Source organism: Cetorhinus maximus, chromosome 26, assembly GCF_964194155.1.
Source record: "Cetorhinus maximus chromosome 26, sCetMax3.hap1.1, whole genome shotgun sequence".
NCBI classification, from domain to species: domain Eukaryota; kingdom Metazoa; phylum Chordata; class Chondrichthyes; order Lamniformes; family Cetorhinidae; genus Cetorhinus; species Cetorhinus maximus.
This window is the reverse complement of record NC_135904.1, coordinates 11,472,198-11,490,151: the sequence shown is the minus strand read 5'-3', so window position 1 is coordinate 11,490,151 and position 17,954 is coordinate 11,472,198. Positions and strand designations below refer to the sequence as shown.

General features: G+C 42.2%; 1 protein-coding gene across 5 annotated transcripts in view; it reads left to right on the top strand.

Moving 5' to 3' along the window:
• uacaa (uveal autoantigen with coiled-coil domains and ankyrin repeats a) overlaps nt 1-17,954 on the top strand; it is a 159,107-nt gene that overhangs the window by 98,409 nt on the left and 42,744 nt on the right. For all 5 annotated transcript variants that reach the window (XM_078530097.1, XM_078530102.1, XM_078530098.1 and 2 more), the window contains exon 9: nt 15,294-15,331. In XM_078530097.1, the coding sequence (XP_078386223.1) occupies nt 15,294-15,331 (38 nt within the window). The remainder of the gene's footprint in view (nt 1-15,293; nt 15,332-17,954) is intronic.

The window sequence follows — 17,954 nt, the reverse complement described above, 5'->3', positions numbered from 1 at the left end:
TGCTGCTAAGTTATTTTTCTTTATTCTTCGGCTAGCGGGGGCTGTTTCCTGCTTCTTGGCAGAGTCTCGCTTTTTCGCACCTCTTTCGGCTGAGGTTTCCCACCCGATGTGGAGGACGGTGCCATTTTGCGCACCCTGTATTGCTTTTGAATCTCTTACTGTGCTTTCCATGGCCAGCGCTATCTCTAGTGCCTTCTTGCAATCCAGATTCACTTTGGACAATAATCTTTTCTGAATAGTGTCCTCTTTCACACCACACCCTAAACGATCTCTGAGCATGTCGTATAGAGTTGTAACAAACTCTCAATGTTCCGTTAGCTGCTTCAAATTTGCCGCATAGCATGCAATTGTCTCACTCGGGGCTCTATTTCGAGAACTAAACCTGAACCTCTGCATCATCACTGAGGGCTTTGATTGAAGATGACCCTTCATGAGGTCCACCAACTCACTGAAATTCTTCGAATCTGGGGCACTGGGTGCCGTCAAACTTCAAATCAGACTGTAGGTTTTGCTCCCACAAGTACCCAAGAGGATCGCTTGCCTCTTCTCTTCCTCCGTAGTCTCATTCGCTTGAAAAAGGAACGTGAGGTGTTCTATGTACTGAGACCAACTATCTGTGGCTGGTTCAAAAGGATCAATTCTCCCAAATTGTGGAATTTTGAGAGAGAATAACTTCTTCAGTTATAATGGAGTTTGCTACCTACAATCATTGGGCGAGGCGCAGTGCTGATTTCTTTTTAACTTGATTTCTTCTGTTCAGTCCCGTTTTATCCTCATCGCCAGTTTGTTGTAAGGTGGCCAAGTTGTGCTATTAGTGGTAGAGTTCATTTGCAGACACCTTTTTGTGTGGAAACATTAAGTTTATTTACAATATACTCAGCAGCAACTACAAGTGTACTTTCAACTCCAACTCTACCTCTACTCTGATTGCTGAGGTAGCCCGAACTACTCTCCTATTGGTTACTACAGATCGTGTGATCTTCCTTAACAAGTATTATTCCTAAAGCTACATTGCACACTATATAAAACCATAAGTACTACACACATGAAAATGTCTTTTTTTGTTTATGATGTTGACCTGACCCATGGTTATATTTCCAAGATTCTGTTCCTGATTTCCAACATTTATAGTTTTTTGGTTTTTCCCCCACTTCTCTGTTTCCTCAGACGTTGCTCATTAAAACTCACAGCAGAAAATCTCATTATCTGTTGTAAAGTGATCAATCGGCATTCAGAAAAATAGTGTTTGTACTGTCTGCTTTGCAGAGGTTATTTCTATGACTCTACATGATTAGGACGTGCTGTATTTCTCAGTTTTATCATTTGCACAGCGGATCAGATGAAAAATAAGATGCCACATGAGGTGTTCAGGCAATCGTACTAGTGTATTTGAGTGAATAATGGAGCACGTTCTGAAGGATAATAGGCATGGCATTTTCTGTGTTCTGAGAATGCAGAAATGCGTCACCTGTGGAACACAGCCTATTGCATTTGAATAGTGTGATTTGCGAAGTTAGATTAACATGCTGGAGTCAATGCTCAAGTCTTTTCAGGGAGCAAAGAAATATCTCTCAACTTTATTTTGAAATTTCTACATATGGTTGGCGATGGAGTAAGCTGGGCCCATTTCATGAGCGAGTCTCTCACCTCTTGGTGACTTTGCAATGTTAACCGCGGATAGGTTTGAAGTCCTGTAGTAAAATTTGCTTGGGAGTGCCAGTGAAACTTGTGAAATTTTTAAAACTTTTTTTTATTTTTGATGTCAGGAGTGACTTTACGCTCTGTGTATGACAATTTGATTTGGTGCAAAGAGAGCCCAGTATAAACATCAAAGCACACCTGCACCTAGTTCTCCAGCCTTTAAGGCGCTCCTCAAAACCAACCCTTTTGACCAATGTTTTGGCCATCTGTGCTAATATCTGCTTACATTCTTTGGTGTCAAATTTCATTTGGTAACACTTCTGTGAAGCACCTTTGGAACATTCAGGGCATGATGTAAATGCAAGTTGTCACTGTTGTTATTGGCCAGATTATGTTGCACTGTTGGTAGTGTAGTTGTGGGCTGGCAGCTTATTGGCATGAGACAGGTATCTGTATTTTAACATGAGCTTTAGTATTTCCTTCTCCATGTTGTGCAAGTAACAATTATATCTTGGACTAAGTCCGACTTCATTGTAAGTGATGTTGGTAATTGTGCACAGGTGGCTGGAAAGGTTGGGTTTTTGATGGGGTGTTTGGGGAGAAACAATGTTCTCACTATCAGGAGGATCAGTACTCAGAAGTCATAGATTTATGATAATTGGCAGAGACTCCAGTGCCGGAAATAAGAATTTATTTTTTTGCTCTGATTTGTTGTTTGTGAGTTGTTCTGATTTGGAACATGGTGCCTGAAAGGGCAGTGGAGACAGATTCAATAATTTACAGAAGAATATTTAAAATATACTTGAAGAAATTTTCAGGGCTCTAGGGAAAGAGAAGGGTAAGTGGATAGCTCCTTCACAGAGCTGGCACAGGCACAATGGGCTGAATGACCACCTCCTCCGCTGTATGATTCCATGCTTTATCGATCATTCATTTGTTTTCCATGGAGATGAGCAAGAAAGAAATGCATGCATTGACACTTTGCCGAAATGCAGCCCAGTTAAAAGGGGCCAATAGGGAGATGAGCCTGATAAGTTTTCTGGTTTATCCATTTGTAATAAGAAGTGACAGTAAAAGCAAGAGTATTCTCCAATGTGTAATTCATATTGTATTTCGTCTAGTGAATTGGATCATAATTGCCTGAGAAAAAGCAATTGTTTATGATTTATGAGATACCCTAATGTCTTGGGACAATAGACTGTCTGTCTAATCTTTATCAGCTCAATGTCCTGGAATACGATTGGTATGTGCCCGACCTAATGTAGAAAATTATCAAATAAAACTGCAGGTGAAGAAGTCTGAAATAAAAACAGAAACATGCCAGAAATGTGTAGTGGGCTCCCTCTGCATTGGAAGAGAGAAGATGATGGATGAACTTTTTTTGGCTCTAGACCCTTACATTGCCAAATATTCTTCACAGGGCACTCTGCAATCATGCAGGAATCCACACTGAACCGTCAGCCATTGCTCAGTGGGTAGCACTCTGAGTCAAAAGGTTATGGATTCGACTCCTACTCCAGAGGCTTGAGCATGTAACCCTGGTACTACGGGAGTGCTGCACTGTTGGAGGTGCTATTCTTTTGTGTGACATGTTAAACCATCTGCCCTCTCAGGTTGGTGTAAAATGCCCCCAACGCTATTTTGAACAGGAGTTCTCCTCCATGTCCTGGCCGATATTTACCCTTCAGCCGATGGTACTTAAAAAAAAAAACCATTACCTGGTCGTTATCACCTTGCTGGAGCTTGCCATGTGCAACCTGTCTGCCAAGTTTCCTATATTAGAACAGTGGCTATACTTCAAAAGCCCTTCATTGGCTGTAAAGGGCATTGGGACTTCCTATAGTCATGACCAGTGTTATGTAAATGCAAAGGAAGTATGAGGTGGTAAAGGATTATATTGTGGTCCTGATCTCTAAACTTGCTTCCTGCAGTTTGGTCCCTTTTGGAGAGTGAGGATTATGGAATATCTTCCAATACCAGAAACATTAAACTCTCTCCATCCCTCTTTGGATGATGATGGATTGACCGTTGGGTGCGGGTAACTGGACCAAGGGATGCAGATGCTATTCCATCCCTATATTAAAGCAATATATTCTACCCTTAATTTTGTATTACTGTTATAAATTCATACAATCAATTTATCATGGAAATTAACAATGTAAACTTGTCAAGCTGTAATTGCGCATTCCTGCCTTGAACATTAAGGCAGAGGTAAATAGATTCTTGTTAGGCAAGGGAATCAAAGGTTATTAGAGGTAGATGGGAATATGGAACTCAAAAACACAAACAGATCAGCCATGATCTTATTGAATGGCAGAACAAGCTTGAGGGGGCGAATGGCCTACTTCTCCTATTTTGTATGTTCGTGTGCCAGTGTTCATGCTGCACGGTTTCTCTTCTGGGGCTGATGTAATTAGAGCATGACACGTTTACATAAATGTTCCTATTATAAATGTATACTTCGGAATTGATGCTGTAAAAATTTGTCAATAAATGCATGTGGATGCAGTTTTAATATGTAGATAGATGGTTAAAAACTGTGACATGATTCCCTATCTAATAGCAAGATGGTCAATGATCTGTTTAATGATTTTACCGAAAAGCTCTTCAAAACAGTTAGTTATTCAGACTATTGCTATTGCTCTTCCATATTCGAAATTGGAGAAGGTTTCATATTCAAATTCTAGCTCCTTAGGCCAGCTGGAACTTGAGTCCAAATTCCTGCACATTGCAGAGGGCCATAGGAACAGGAGGAGTTTATATAGGAATTCACCAAGGCTCCTTAGAAAGCACCTTCCAAACCCATGACCGCTTTCATCTAGAAGGACAAAGGCAGCAGGTACATGAGAACACCACCACCTGTAAGTTCCCCATCAAGCCACACGCCATCCAGACTTGGGTTGGGCAATAAGTGCTGGCCTAGCCGATGATGCCCCCATCCCATGAACGAAGGGGGGAAAAAAAATCCTTTGAGCTATTCTGCTATTAGTGAGATCATGGCTGGCCTGTCTCCTAATTCCATAAACGCACCTTTGTCCCTTATCTCTTTATACCATTGGTTAATAGAAATATTTTACACTGTGCATATGGATAGCTGCTGCATCAAGGAACCACACATTTAAAAATAAATTTAATTCCTGGGATGTGGATGTTGCTGGCCTTTATTGTCCAGTTACCCTGAGGTGTTGACTAGATGACTTTTGATGACAGCTGAGAGTCAACCAGATTGGGTGTGGAACTGAAGTTGTGTTATAGGCCCAGACCTGGTAAGGATGGCAGCTTTACCTCCCCAAATGATAGTGAACCGGTTGGATTTTTACAAAAATATCACAGCTCCATGATCGCTTTGCTGATACCAGCTTTTAGTTTTGAGGATTTTATTTTTTTAAGAACCAAATTCAAATTCCCAAGCTGCCACATTGAGATTTGAACTCTCATTCTCTGGGTTACTAGTCCAAGCCTCTGGGTTACTGGACCAGTAACACAAACACTGCACGCTACATAAAATGCATCTATGTCCCACAGCAGTTGTGTATATAATGAAGGACTGAACATGCTGGGGTTCTTTTCTGCAGAAAAGAGAAGGCTGAGTGGTGACCTGATAGAGCCTTTAAAATAATGAATGCATTTGAAACAGGAGGTGTAGAGAAGATATTTCCAGTAGAGAGGGAGTCCAGAACTAAGAATCATAAATATGAGACTATGAATCCAAAAGTGAATTTAGGAGAAGCTTCTTTACTGAGAGAGTGGTGAGAATGTGGAACTCACTACCACATGAAGTAGGCGAGGGAAATAGCATAGATACATCTGAGGGATCACTCATTAAACACGTGAGAGAGAAAGGAATAGAAGGATATGTTGACAGAGTTGGATGTGGAGTAGAAGCACCAGCACTGACCAGTTGGGCTGAATGGCCTGTTTTTGTGCTGTAAAATTTTGTGTAATTCTATGTAATAAAGGGTGGAGTGAATCTACTTAAAAATGAAATTACTCCCTGTCCTTCTATTATATACAAATGCCTGAGGATAGCTGCAGTACTGAAGGCTATCATTAACATGCTCTGCCTCTTAAGCAAGCCTGTGCTACTCCTAAGTAACTTCTGAATGAATGTTAAATGGGGAATATTTTTGAACTTCTACTCAAACCACTCAGTATCATTTTAATTAAAGGAAAATATTCTATTAATGTGCTCTGTGCTGGTTGAATGAACCTGTTTTATTTCATTCTTGTTGCCACAAGAACTTTTCCTTCTGTAATTAGAAATAATTTCACTCGAGACAAATTGAGGCACTTTCTGCTTTTTCCCTTGTGCGTGCTTTGATTTTAGTTCTTAATCTTGCTACTTTTGGCCTATAACCAAGATTTAATCTTGCCGTCCCAGTATTGGATTTTAATTTGGGTCGGGACTAATTTGACTGGAGTTTTCTATTTATTTTCACACTACTTCAGGGTATAAAAGTAGTGTTAAGGACATGGCAGTTGGGATAATGCTACCTTTACAAATATCTACATACTTATGAAATCTTTTTTGAATTTGTTGTGCAATTTGGTTGTTTCAAATTTGAAACTTAAGTGGATTCTTGTGTCATTTTCAATCTAATTACAAAATTTTGAAATGGTTATTTAGTTTGTCTGACACAAGAAAATATGGAATGATAAGTAATTTGAACCATCTGATTCGTACGACAATCAACACGCAATTTTGCATTTCCTATACTACAACTACTTTCAAATTCTTGAGGACAGTGATTATAAGTCCTAAAAAATTACAGTCTGTATCGTTTGATGCTGGAGGCCTCCATCATTAATCCAAGTAAAGGTGACGTTAAATTCCCTAAAAACCACAACTGTGGTTTAGTGATGAACACTATATAACTACTGACCTTGGTGGTTTGTGTCACTGTCTCAGCAATTGCATTGTGAAGGTCCAATAGTAGTCATCTTGTTGACTGGCAATTGCATTGTTAAACAGATGATGAGCGTTGGCTCATCCATAAATGGGTAACAGGAATTGAAAGCTAGTCTCTGTAACGGTGACCATGAAACTATCATCGATCCCCGTAAAAACCCATAAATGGGTACAGCTGTAACACTCCCAGAAAGGTACTGGGGGTCTGTAACTCTTGTTGAGCTGTCTGAAGAATAAACCTGCTTGAGGTAAAAGACTAGCTTCAGACTCCTTCCCTTTTTCACAATTATTGGAGTTAACAGTTTGGGTGGGCCAGCTGGTGGAAAGCATAGCTCAGGTTTGAGAGGCTTCATGAACAAGAGGTTGATACTCTTGAGCCAAGTTCCTATCAAAGCCATGATAATCGCCATGATCCACAATAAGGACCTTGTTGACGAGTGGCCAAAGATTCTGGATGAAAATACAGGGCGGGTTGGTGAGTGGTTCTCTGGCAGAGCTGGACAGGGCATTAGTGGATTTTATTTTATTCATTCATGGGATGTGTACTTCACTGGCAAGGCCAGCATTTATTGCCCAATCCTAACTGTCCTTGAGAAAGTGGTGGTGAGTTGCTGCCTTGAACTGATGCAACTGATCTGTGTGGTATAGGTACACCAAAGTGGTGTTAGGGAGAGAATTCCAGGAGTTTGACCCGTTGACAGTGAAGAAACAGCAAACTAATTCCAAGTTAAGGTGATGTACAACTTGGAGAGGAACTTTCAGGTGATGGTGTTCCAATGTGCCTGCTGCACTTATCCTTCTAGGTGGTAGAGGTTGCGAGTTTGTGAGGTGCTGTTGAATATGCCGAAGCAGATTACTGCAGTTCAGCTTGTGGATGGTGCACACTGCGGCCATGGTGCACTTGTGATTGAGGCAGTGAAGGTTTAAGGTGGTGGTAGGGGTGCCAGTCAAGCAGGCTGCTTCGTCCTGGATGGATGGGAACAGGAGGAGGTTGGTAAGATTTGTCCTTGAATAGGCATGCTGGGAATGTTGGTGAGAGAGGAGGATCACGCAGTTTGGGCTGGGGCAGGAGCAGGTGCCTCAGTGATCCTTTGGGTGATGCTGAGCAATAAACAGAGGGTGGCTGCAGTATGATCCAAATGGGCTTCAATCCCTCAACAGGAGAGTAGGAAGGCAGAGGAGTAATGATGGCAAAATATCCAATAGAAAAGAAATTAAAGGTGGTGTGATGGTGATGGAAGAAGGAGCACCAAGGAGCTAGGAGCCTCGGGGACAAAGCAAACGGAAAGTGGATAGAAGAACTGCACTCGCCTCAGTGTTTGGAAATTTCATGAATTGTTCTTAAACCTGTATGCCCTGCATTATAGTGAATTTTAAAACAACACTTCAGATTGCATGATATCTCTCTCCAATAATTTCATTGTAAGAGCCCATTGTAGTATTGAATAAAATCCAATGTGCACTTTGGCAGGGAGGCCACGAATTAAGATTGGGCCAAATTGCTTGAAGGACTTGATGTATAATGTATAACCTTTCCTCTGTGTGGACTTGCTCCCAATATCCTTATGTAGTCCATGCCCTTACATTGCGTCACCCATTGCTCAGTTGATGGCACACTCACTTCTGAATCACAAGGTTCTAAGTTCAAGTCCCACTCCAGGACATGAACGTAAAAATCAAGGCTGACACTCCAGTGCAGTGCTGAGGGAGTGCTGCACTGTAGGAAGTGCTGTCTTTTGGATGAGATGCGAGGCCTCACCTTCCCCCTCAGGTGGACTTAAGAAATTCCACGGCACTATTTGATAAAGAGCAGAGGACTTATCCCCGGTGTCTTGTCCAATGTTTATCCCTCAATAAACATCACAAAATCAGATTGTGGTCGTTATCACATTGCTGTTTGTGGGAGCTTGCTGTGTGCAAATTGGCTGCCATGATTCCTATGTCACAACAGTGATCGCACTTCAAAAAGCACTTCATTGGCTGTCGTGCACTTTGAGATGCCCAGTGGTGTGGTGAAAAGCCCGATACAAGTGCAAGTCTTTTGTGTTTTTGTTTATATTGTTGCTTATGTCATGGGTCAAAAACACTGTTGGTCTGCCTTGTCTAGCTTCTTAACATCGTATTAGTTTCTTAGCCATATTTGTAATGCTATAAGAAGCCTATTTAGGCTGACCACTTTATACTGTTCACAGATATGCCACATCACTACATCTGCAGCTAGTGTCAAAGGAGATGAGGCTGTAATTTTTGGTAAATGCAGTGGTGAATCAACCCCCTCTTGTTTTACTGTTTAAATACAAGTGTATTTTAAAAATCAAAAATAGCAAACTGCATCATCCAGCTATGTAATAGTATATTTTTGTCGAGATTTATTTGCTCAATTTGATCAGTCCTGATGTCTATGAAGGAAGAAATTTGAGTGACAAATTTGGATGATCTAATAGCGATTAATCTCAAGGCCACGGGGAAAGAGCAGAGGAGGTGAGATTAATTGGATAACTTTTTCAAAGAGCCAGCATAGGCTGAACTTTTGCTATGCAATGAATGTGCTCAGATAACCATTATTTATGCATAAACCTTGAAACAAGTGTTGGTCAGCTATTCAATCATAACCAGCTGAATGGCCAATCCCATTCTCACCAACATACACGTGTGTCCGTTTTTCCTTAGGGAGTTGCTGGATAGAAATGAGAAACCAGGAACCCTTGCCTGTGGCTCATAAAAACAGAAAATGGTGGAACAAATTTATTAGCTTTTTCAGCAGTTGGAAAAAGATGGGCCTTGCTGATTTGACCACCATTCTTAGCATATCCCTTGTTTGTGTTTTTCGCTTGTACTCATTAAGCAACAATAATTGATCCACAGTTACTTTGACTTGCAGCATACTTCTCCAGCCCGACAACCCTGTGAAATAGCTGCTCTGCATTCCTCCAATTTTGGCTTCCTGTGCAGTCCCTATTTTAATTGATCCACCATTGGCAGCCAGCAGCTGCCTGGGCCCTAAGCTCTGGGGAGGTGGTGGCATAGTGGTATTGTCACTGGACTAGTGTCCCAGAGACCCAGAGTAATGCTCTGGGGACCTGGGTTCTAATCCTACCACGACAGATGGTGAAATTTGAATTGAATAAAAATCTGGAATTAAAAGTCCGATTGCCGATTGTCATAAAAACCCATCTGGTTCACTCATGCCCTTTGGGGAAGGAAATCTGCCATCCTTACCTGACCTGGCCTACATGTGACTCCAAGCCCACAGCAATGTGGTTGACTCTTAAATGCCCTCTGGCAATAAGGGATGGGCAATAAATGCTGGCCTAGCCAGTGATGCCTGCATCCCAAAATCTCTCCACTGCTCTCTCCTCTTTTAAGATGCTCCTTAAAATCTACCTTTTTGACTTAATATTACCTTATGTGGCTTGTTGTCAAGTGTTGTTCGATAATGCTCCTGTAAAGTAACTTGGGCTGTATTACTATTTTAACGGTGCTATACAAATGCGAGTGAAATTTGAGACATTTACAAAACTCTTTCACCTTAAGAATATTTTCAATCTACCTGGACGTGAGAGATCTGATTTTAAAATAAAAACCCAGTGACCCCTTTGCAGTAAATTCATTCATTACCTGTGAAGTGTAAGAAATCATTAAAAAATAAAAGTCACTGAGGCCACCTCTGGCTAGAATCCTGGGTTCAAGACCATGCAATGCCCATATCCAGGGTTGCCAATCCGACTCTCCAAGACAGTGATGTGAGCAAAAACGTCGGAGAAAATTATTTTTATTTTATTTTTTTGAACAATTTTCTTTGATCATTTTCATTGGTTAGTTATAAAAATATTGGAGATGGGGGTGGGTGGCATGGTGATATTTTAAAAATAAAACTGCATGCCTGCGGCGGTTGGAGGCGGGAAGGTGTGTGTTTGAACCTTTCAGGTCCACGTCCAACCAGAGTTGGCAACCATAGCATTGAGACCTGAGGTTAAAATGCCACAAGTGTCCAAATAACACCAGGATGTAACTTTGTCATTGAATTTAGCAACTTAAACCTGCTGAAGTCTGGGGTTGTAAGTGGCGGGCGTGCGGGGTGGCGGTGCTTAGCGGGGGCTGGGGGGTTGTTGAGTTAAAATTGTGTTTTGAGGGCAAGGAATTGAAAGCAGCAACTGAGTGAAATCTGTGGCAAGTCGATGTTTTTAGAGAGCTTTGCACATAACTCTTTAGTGCCATCTCCTGATCTCAGGCTAGATTACTGCAGCTTTACTCAGGGATGGAACAGGATGGACAGCTACGGCATATCATGAGTGTGTGTGTATAATTAACCTCAGATTTCCAGGTGAACTCGCAAAACTAATTATGCCACAATTTAATGTGACGGTGTGTTGGGAATACGCTGACAGAGAAAGAACTTGGATTTATGGACAATGAAACCTCATCAAATCTCAGGGTACGCCAAAGTGCTTTACAATCAGTAATAGATTGCTTTTTGAAGTGCAGCCATTGTTATATAATAAAAGAGCTATCATTTATATAGCACCTTTCATGAACTCAGCATGTCCCAAATCTCCCTTCAATGAACTAAATACTTTCTGAAGCCTACTGTTGAAGGGAAACGTCACAGCCAACTTAGCCACAGCGCAGCCCCACGAGAAGCATTGTAATAATGACAGGAGTATCTGTTTGTCTTAATAATGCTGGGAAGGGTTGTACATTGGCCAGTACACTGGGGAGACCTCTTGTTCCTCTTCTAAATAGTGGCTGTGGGATCTTTTACATCCACCCGAGGGGGCAGGCAGGGCCTTGGATTGATATCTCATTCAGACGACAGCGTCTCTGACTGTGTAGCACTCCCTCAGTATTGCACCAGAGTGTCAGCCTAGTTGGGACCCCTGAAGAAGCATCAAATTAAATGGTTGGAGCTGAAACATTGCAAACTCGAAGCTCAAAATTGCACTGAAAAATGTTCAAAAATTAGTGAAAAGTCCCTTGGTTGACAATGTGAAAGTTGCTGGCTGCCATCCCCTGAACACGTCATGGTCTTATTGTTCCGAGCAGTAGCATTTCACATGGAAATAAGATAATAAATAAGAAACAAGATAAATAAATAACCTTATGTCATGGCAGGCAAGTTAGAAAAGGGCCTTTTCCACTTCCACCTGATTTAGATGCCAATTTGTCACAAGTTTGTGTTTTTTCTCCTACCTGTTTGACTGCTGGAAGTCTGCTTTGTGCATTTGTTTACCCACCACCCCTGTACTTGCTGACCCACATTGGCTCCCAGTCTGGCAAAGTCTTTCTTTTAAAGTTACATCCTTGTTTTCAAATCCCTCCATGGCCCCGCCTCTCCCTATCTCTGTAATCTCCTCCAGCCACGCAACCCTCCAGGATATTTGCGCATCTCCAATCCTGGCATCTTGCACACCCGAGATTTCAGTCACTCCAACTCTCTGCTTTTCTCTCCTCCTTTAAGACGCTCCTTAAAACCTCCTACTTTGATCAAACTTGAGGTCACCTGTCCTAATATCCCCTTATGTGACTTGGTGTTAAATTTTGTTTGATTACGCTCCCGTGAAGCATCTTTGGACGTTTTATAGCATTAAAAGTGCTATATAAATGCAATTTGGTGGCAGCTGTTCTTGAATACTTCAAAGGAGAATGTCTAAAAATTTGACACTTTTGTAATTGCTTTCATTAATCGTGTGAATAGAGTTAGGATAAGTTTTTGGTTTGGCAAACTATAACTAATGGGATGCCACAGGGATCGGTGCAGGGCCCTCAACTGTTTATGATCTACAGTAATGATTTGGATGACTGTCCTGTAGTCAGATTTGCTGAAGAAACAAAGATTGGTTGGAAAGCAAATTGTGAGGAGGATACAAAGAGTCTGCAAAGGGATATAGATAGGTTAAGTGAGTGGGTAAAAAAGTTGGCAGATGGAGTATAATGTGGGGAAAATGTGAAGTTGTCCACTGTGGCTCGAGGAATAGAGAATATTATCTAAATGGAGAGAGACTGCAGAATGCTGCAGTACAGAGGGATCAGGGTGTCCTTGTACATGAATCACAAGTTAGTATACAGCTACAGCAAGTAATTAGGAAGGGAAATGGAATGTTGACCTTTTATTGCAAGAGGAATAGTGTATAAAAGTAGGGAAGTCTTGCTACAACTGTGCAGGGAATTGGTGAGACCATACCTAGAGTACTGTGTACGGTTTTGGTTTCCTTACCTAAGGGGGTGGGGCGGGGGGGGGATATACTTACTTTGGAGAAGGTTCACTAGGCTGATTCTCGGGATGAAGGGGTTGTCTTATGAGGAAAGGTTGAGCAGGTTGGGCCTGTACTCATTGGAGTTTAGAAGAATGAGAGGCAGTCTTTTTGAAACATACACGATTCTGAGGGGGCTTGATAGACTAAATGCTGAGAGGATATTTCCACTCGTGGGGGAGTCTATAACAAGGGACAGAGCTCTGTCTCCCATTTAAGACAGAGATGAGGAGGAATTTCTTCTAAGGTGTGTTAGTCTTTGGAATCCTCTGCCCCAGAGAGTAGTGGCGGCTGGTTTATTGATTATATGATGATGGAGGGATAAATATTTACCTGGGACACTGGGGATTACTCCCCTGATCGTCTCGAAATCTGAAATAAAAACAGAAAATGCTGGAAACATTGAACAGGTCAGTCACTATCCATGGAGAGAGAAGCAGAATTGGTATTTTAGCTCAGTGATCAATCACCTTTCATGAAAGATCATCATCCTGCAATGTTGACACTGTTTCCAGCATTTTCTGCAATTAAGTGAGTATTAGCATGAAAGAACTTGCTGCAAAAGTTGCTCTTGTAACTTTGAATAAGCAGTGCCCCAGGTTATGCGATGAGGTTGCAACACACTTGAAAAGTCAAGTGTTATAAACCATGTGATGCAGATGCTTTGTGTGTTTTACTTTTTAACAGCAGGACTTTGGTCAACTTTTTTTTGTATGTAAAGATTGCATTCAAAAGTTATGTTTCGCTTTCAATGTTGAATTTGGGTGCAGTCCCTACTACTTGCACCATCCCCACTTAGCGAGGGCGAGCCACCTATGGGCAAATGACGTTGACAGTTGCTGTTGTCGTAGTTGTGGGAGGTGTCTCTTAAACTGTGTTTAACCATTTACCTATCGTGCAGCTCTGTGTTCACTGTTAGTCGGTCAGAGTGGAAACTTTGGTGGCTTCAATCACCTCTTTGCACTGTTAACTCTGGCTGTTATTTCATTGCTGCAACCTGTTATGGTTTTGCCGTTACCGCCTATACTCGGCAAATCGCGTTAGCGTGAACATGCTTACTATACACGGTGGGTCTGTAAGTGATAAAAGCAAAGAACTGCGGATGCTGGAAATCCAAAACAAAAACAAAACAGAAATACCTGGAAAAACTCAGTAGGTCTGGCAGCATTGGTGGAGAAGAGCACAGCTGACGTTTCGAGTCTTCATGACCCTTCAACAGAACTAAGTAAAAATAGGAAAGTGGTGAAATATAAGCTGGTTTAATGGGGGGGAGGGGTTGTGTTGGGACCCCACCCCACCCCCACTAGAGCTATCTGTACTTGTTTGTCCTGCTTTCTACCCTTAATTAGCACATTCCTGTAGATAATATCACCACCTTCAACACCTCTTTGTCCTTTCGTCTGTGACATCTTTTGGTTATCTCCACCTATCACTGGCCCTCTATCCAGCTCTTCTTGTCCCAACACCACCCCCCCCTCCCCCTCCCTTAAACCAGCTTATATTTCACCCCTTTCCTATTTTTATTTAGTTCTGTTGAAGGGTCATGAGGACTCGAAACGTCAACTGTGCTCTTCTCCGCCGATGCTGCCAGACCTGCTGAGTTTTTCCAGGTAATTCGGGTCTGTAAGTGAACTTGGTTTGGGCTTGAACCTTTTCTTCGGAACTCTGAAGATGGCCGTGATCCCCAAAGGATCAACAATCTGTTGTCTCCACCGATGCAGACTGTCCTCCCCTGTGTTTTGCCAGATTTTTCTGTTTCAGATTGTTGCCGCTGCAGCATTCTGGTTTTTTAAAAGAGAAACTAGTTTCATTTGCAGCAGCATTTTATGTGATCATATCAGCAATTCTATACTCTGGGTGGCTGTTACCCTGCACCGCCTATCCCACCATTGCGCCCCCCCCCCATTACAGAGCCTAATGCGTACGATCGTAGAGCCATACAAGACGATTCTGCCTGTCGTGCTTGTGCTGGCTCTTTGAAAGGGCTATCAAATTTAGCTCCCCTCTCCCTGCTCTTTCTCCAGCACCTGCAAATTTTCCCCTTCCGTGCTCCCACCTTCCTCTCAGACATCGCTTCCAAATCATAACAGCTCACCGCACAAACATTTTTCTCATCTCGTTCTTTTCTGTGTAAGTGTCACTCCGCAAAAATCAGTGGAGAGGAGGGAGTTTGGGTGCTCAAATCTTCTGTTTAATTTTGAGGTTGCTAAAATATTTCAACTGAAACCAAAATAGGGAAACTGCTCCAGGCATTGGAATGTGATCACTGATTCCGGTCTCCTGTCGTCTCTCCACCGCACCCCCCGTTAAATTTAAATTGCTGCCAATTCAATTTGCTCCCTTTCGCATTTTCTCTACCTTGCTCTCTACCTTTCAAACATTTTGTCAGCTCAAGAATAACTCAAACAAAGGATTGTGAAGAAAACTGTAATGTGTTCAGAATTATGCTTTTAATGTTTTGTCTTCTCTGTTACCCCCCCCCGCACCTTTAGCGAGAGAACCCAGCATGAAGTCACAACAAGTGTCTCAGGTAAGACTTATAAAAAAAAAAACTATTCTCTGCTTCTATCCTTTGCTCATATGAAATAATTCTGCGTATTTTAATGTGTTGTATCCTCAGCTTCAGCAGTGTGCCCCAGTGCTCTCTCATTCAGTGTTTTGGTGCAATAATGCTTAACGCTACCAGGTCACCTTTGGCTTTTACCACTGAAATTTCCTACCCCCTCACTCTAGCCTTTTGAGTAACCCCCGGCCCCCTCCACCATTGGTGGTTGTGTCTCCTGCCCTTCGGCCCTACACTCCACAATTTCCTCCCTGAACCTCTCCGCCTCTTCAGCTTCGCCCCTTCGCGACCCTCCTTGAAAACTACCTGCAAGACCAAGCTTTTCATCACCCCCCTCTTCAGGCCTTCTGTGACTCAGCATCCATTTTCAGAATACACCACTGTGAATGTTTGGGATTTTTTTTTCCAAGCTTAAATTTAGTGTGCAAAAATGCATGTTGTTGTGCCACAAGGACCTGAAAAATATCTACTCTAGTGGTTAATGGATATTTTTCAGGTTTGTAGTGGACCCCCCTCAGGGATCAGTGTTGGGACCTTACTTTTACTGATATATTATTAATGACCTAACCTTGGTGTACAGGGCACAATTTCAAAATTTGTGGATCATACAAAACTTGGAAGCATTGTGAACTGCGAGGAGGATAGTGTAGAACTTCAGGAGGACATAGACAAATTGGTGGAATGGTTGGGCAGGTGACAGATGAAGGTCAGCATGGAGAAATGTGAAGCGATTCATTTTAGTGCGAAGAACATGGAGAGACAATATAAAATAAAAGGTACAATACTTAAATGGGTGCGTGACTAGAGGGACCTTGGTGCATATGTGCATAAGCCATTGAAGGTGGCAGGTTGAGAGAGCACTTAATAAAGCATTCATATGAACATACGATCGAGGAGCAGGAGTAGGCCACTCGGCCCCTCAAGCCTGCTCCGCCACTCAATAAGACCATGGCTGACCTGATTGTAACCTCCCGCCTACCCCCAATAACCTTTCCACCCCCTTGTTAATCAAGAATCTACCTAGCTCTGCCTTAAAAATATTCAAAGACTCTGCTTCCACTGCCTTTTGAGGAAGGGAGTTCCAAAGATTCACGACCCTGTGAGAGAAAAAAATTTCTTCTTTTCTCTGTCTTAAATGAGCAACCCCTTATTTTTAAACCATGACCCCTAGTTCTAGGTTCTCCCGCAAAAGGAAGCATCCACTTCACATCCACCCTGTCAAGACCCCTCAGGATCTTAAAGGTTTCAATCAAGTCGCCTCTCACTCTTCTAAACTCCAGTGGGTACAAGCCTTACCCGTCCAACCTTTCCTCATAAGACAACCCGCCCATTCCTGGTATTAGCCTAGTAAACATTCTCTGAATCTTTCCTTAAATAATTTCCTGGAATACTGCACACAGTATTCCAGATGTGGTCTCACCAGTGCCCTGTATAACTGAAGCACAACTTTCCTACTTTTGTACTCAATTCCCCTTGCAATAAACAATGGCATTTTAGCTTTCCTAATTACTTGCTGCACCTGCATACTAGCCTTTTGTGATTCATGCCTTAGGACACCCAGATCCCACTGAATCTGAGCTCTGCAATCTCTCACCATTTAGATAATGTTTCTTTTTTATTCTTCCTGCCAAAATGGACAATTTCACATTTGCCCAAATTATACTTCATTTGGTCTTTGCCCACTTGCTTAACCTATCTATGTCACTTTGTAGCCTCCTTACATCCTCTTCACAATTTACTTTCCTACCTATCTTTGTGCCATCAGCAAATTTAGCCACCATTCCTTCGGTCCCTTCATCCAAGCCATTTATATAAATTGTAAAGAGTTGAAGCCCAGCACTGATCTCTGTGGCGCACAATTCGTTACATCCCGCCAACCAGAAAAGGACCCATTTATGCTAACTCTCTGTTTCCTGTTAGCTAGCCTATCTTCTATCCATCCCGATATGTTACCCCTATACCATGAACTTTTATTTTCTGCAATGACCTTTGATGTGGTACCTTACCAAATGCCTTGAAATCTAAGTACAGTACATCCACCAGTTCCCCTTTATCCACAGCACACGTGACTCCTTCAAAGAGCTCCAATAAATTGGTTAAACATGATTTCTCCCTTGATTAACAAGGGAGCAACAGGTTATTGGGAGGTAGGCAGGAATGTGGGGTTGAGGTTACATTCGGATTAGCCATGATCTTATTGAATGGTGGAGCAGGCTCGAGGGGCCGAGTGGCCTACTTCTGCCCCTAATGCATATGTTCATATGCTCTTTCAGAAAGCTGTGTTGACTCTGCCCGATTACCTTAAACTTTTCTAAGTGCCCTGCTATAACAACTTTACTAATAGCTTCTAAGATGGATGTTAAGCTAACTGGCCTATAGTTTCCTGCTTTCTGTCTCCCTCCCTTTTTGAATAAAGGAGTTACATTTGCTATTTTCCAATCTAATGGAGCCTTCCCCGAATCTAGTGAATTTTGGAAAATTAAAACCAATGCATCAACTATTTCGCTAGTCACTTCTTTCAGGACCCTAGGATGAAGTCCATCAGGACCTGGGGATTTGTCAGCCCACAGCTCCAACAATTTGCTCAGTA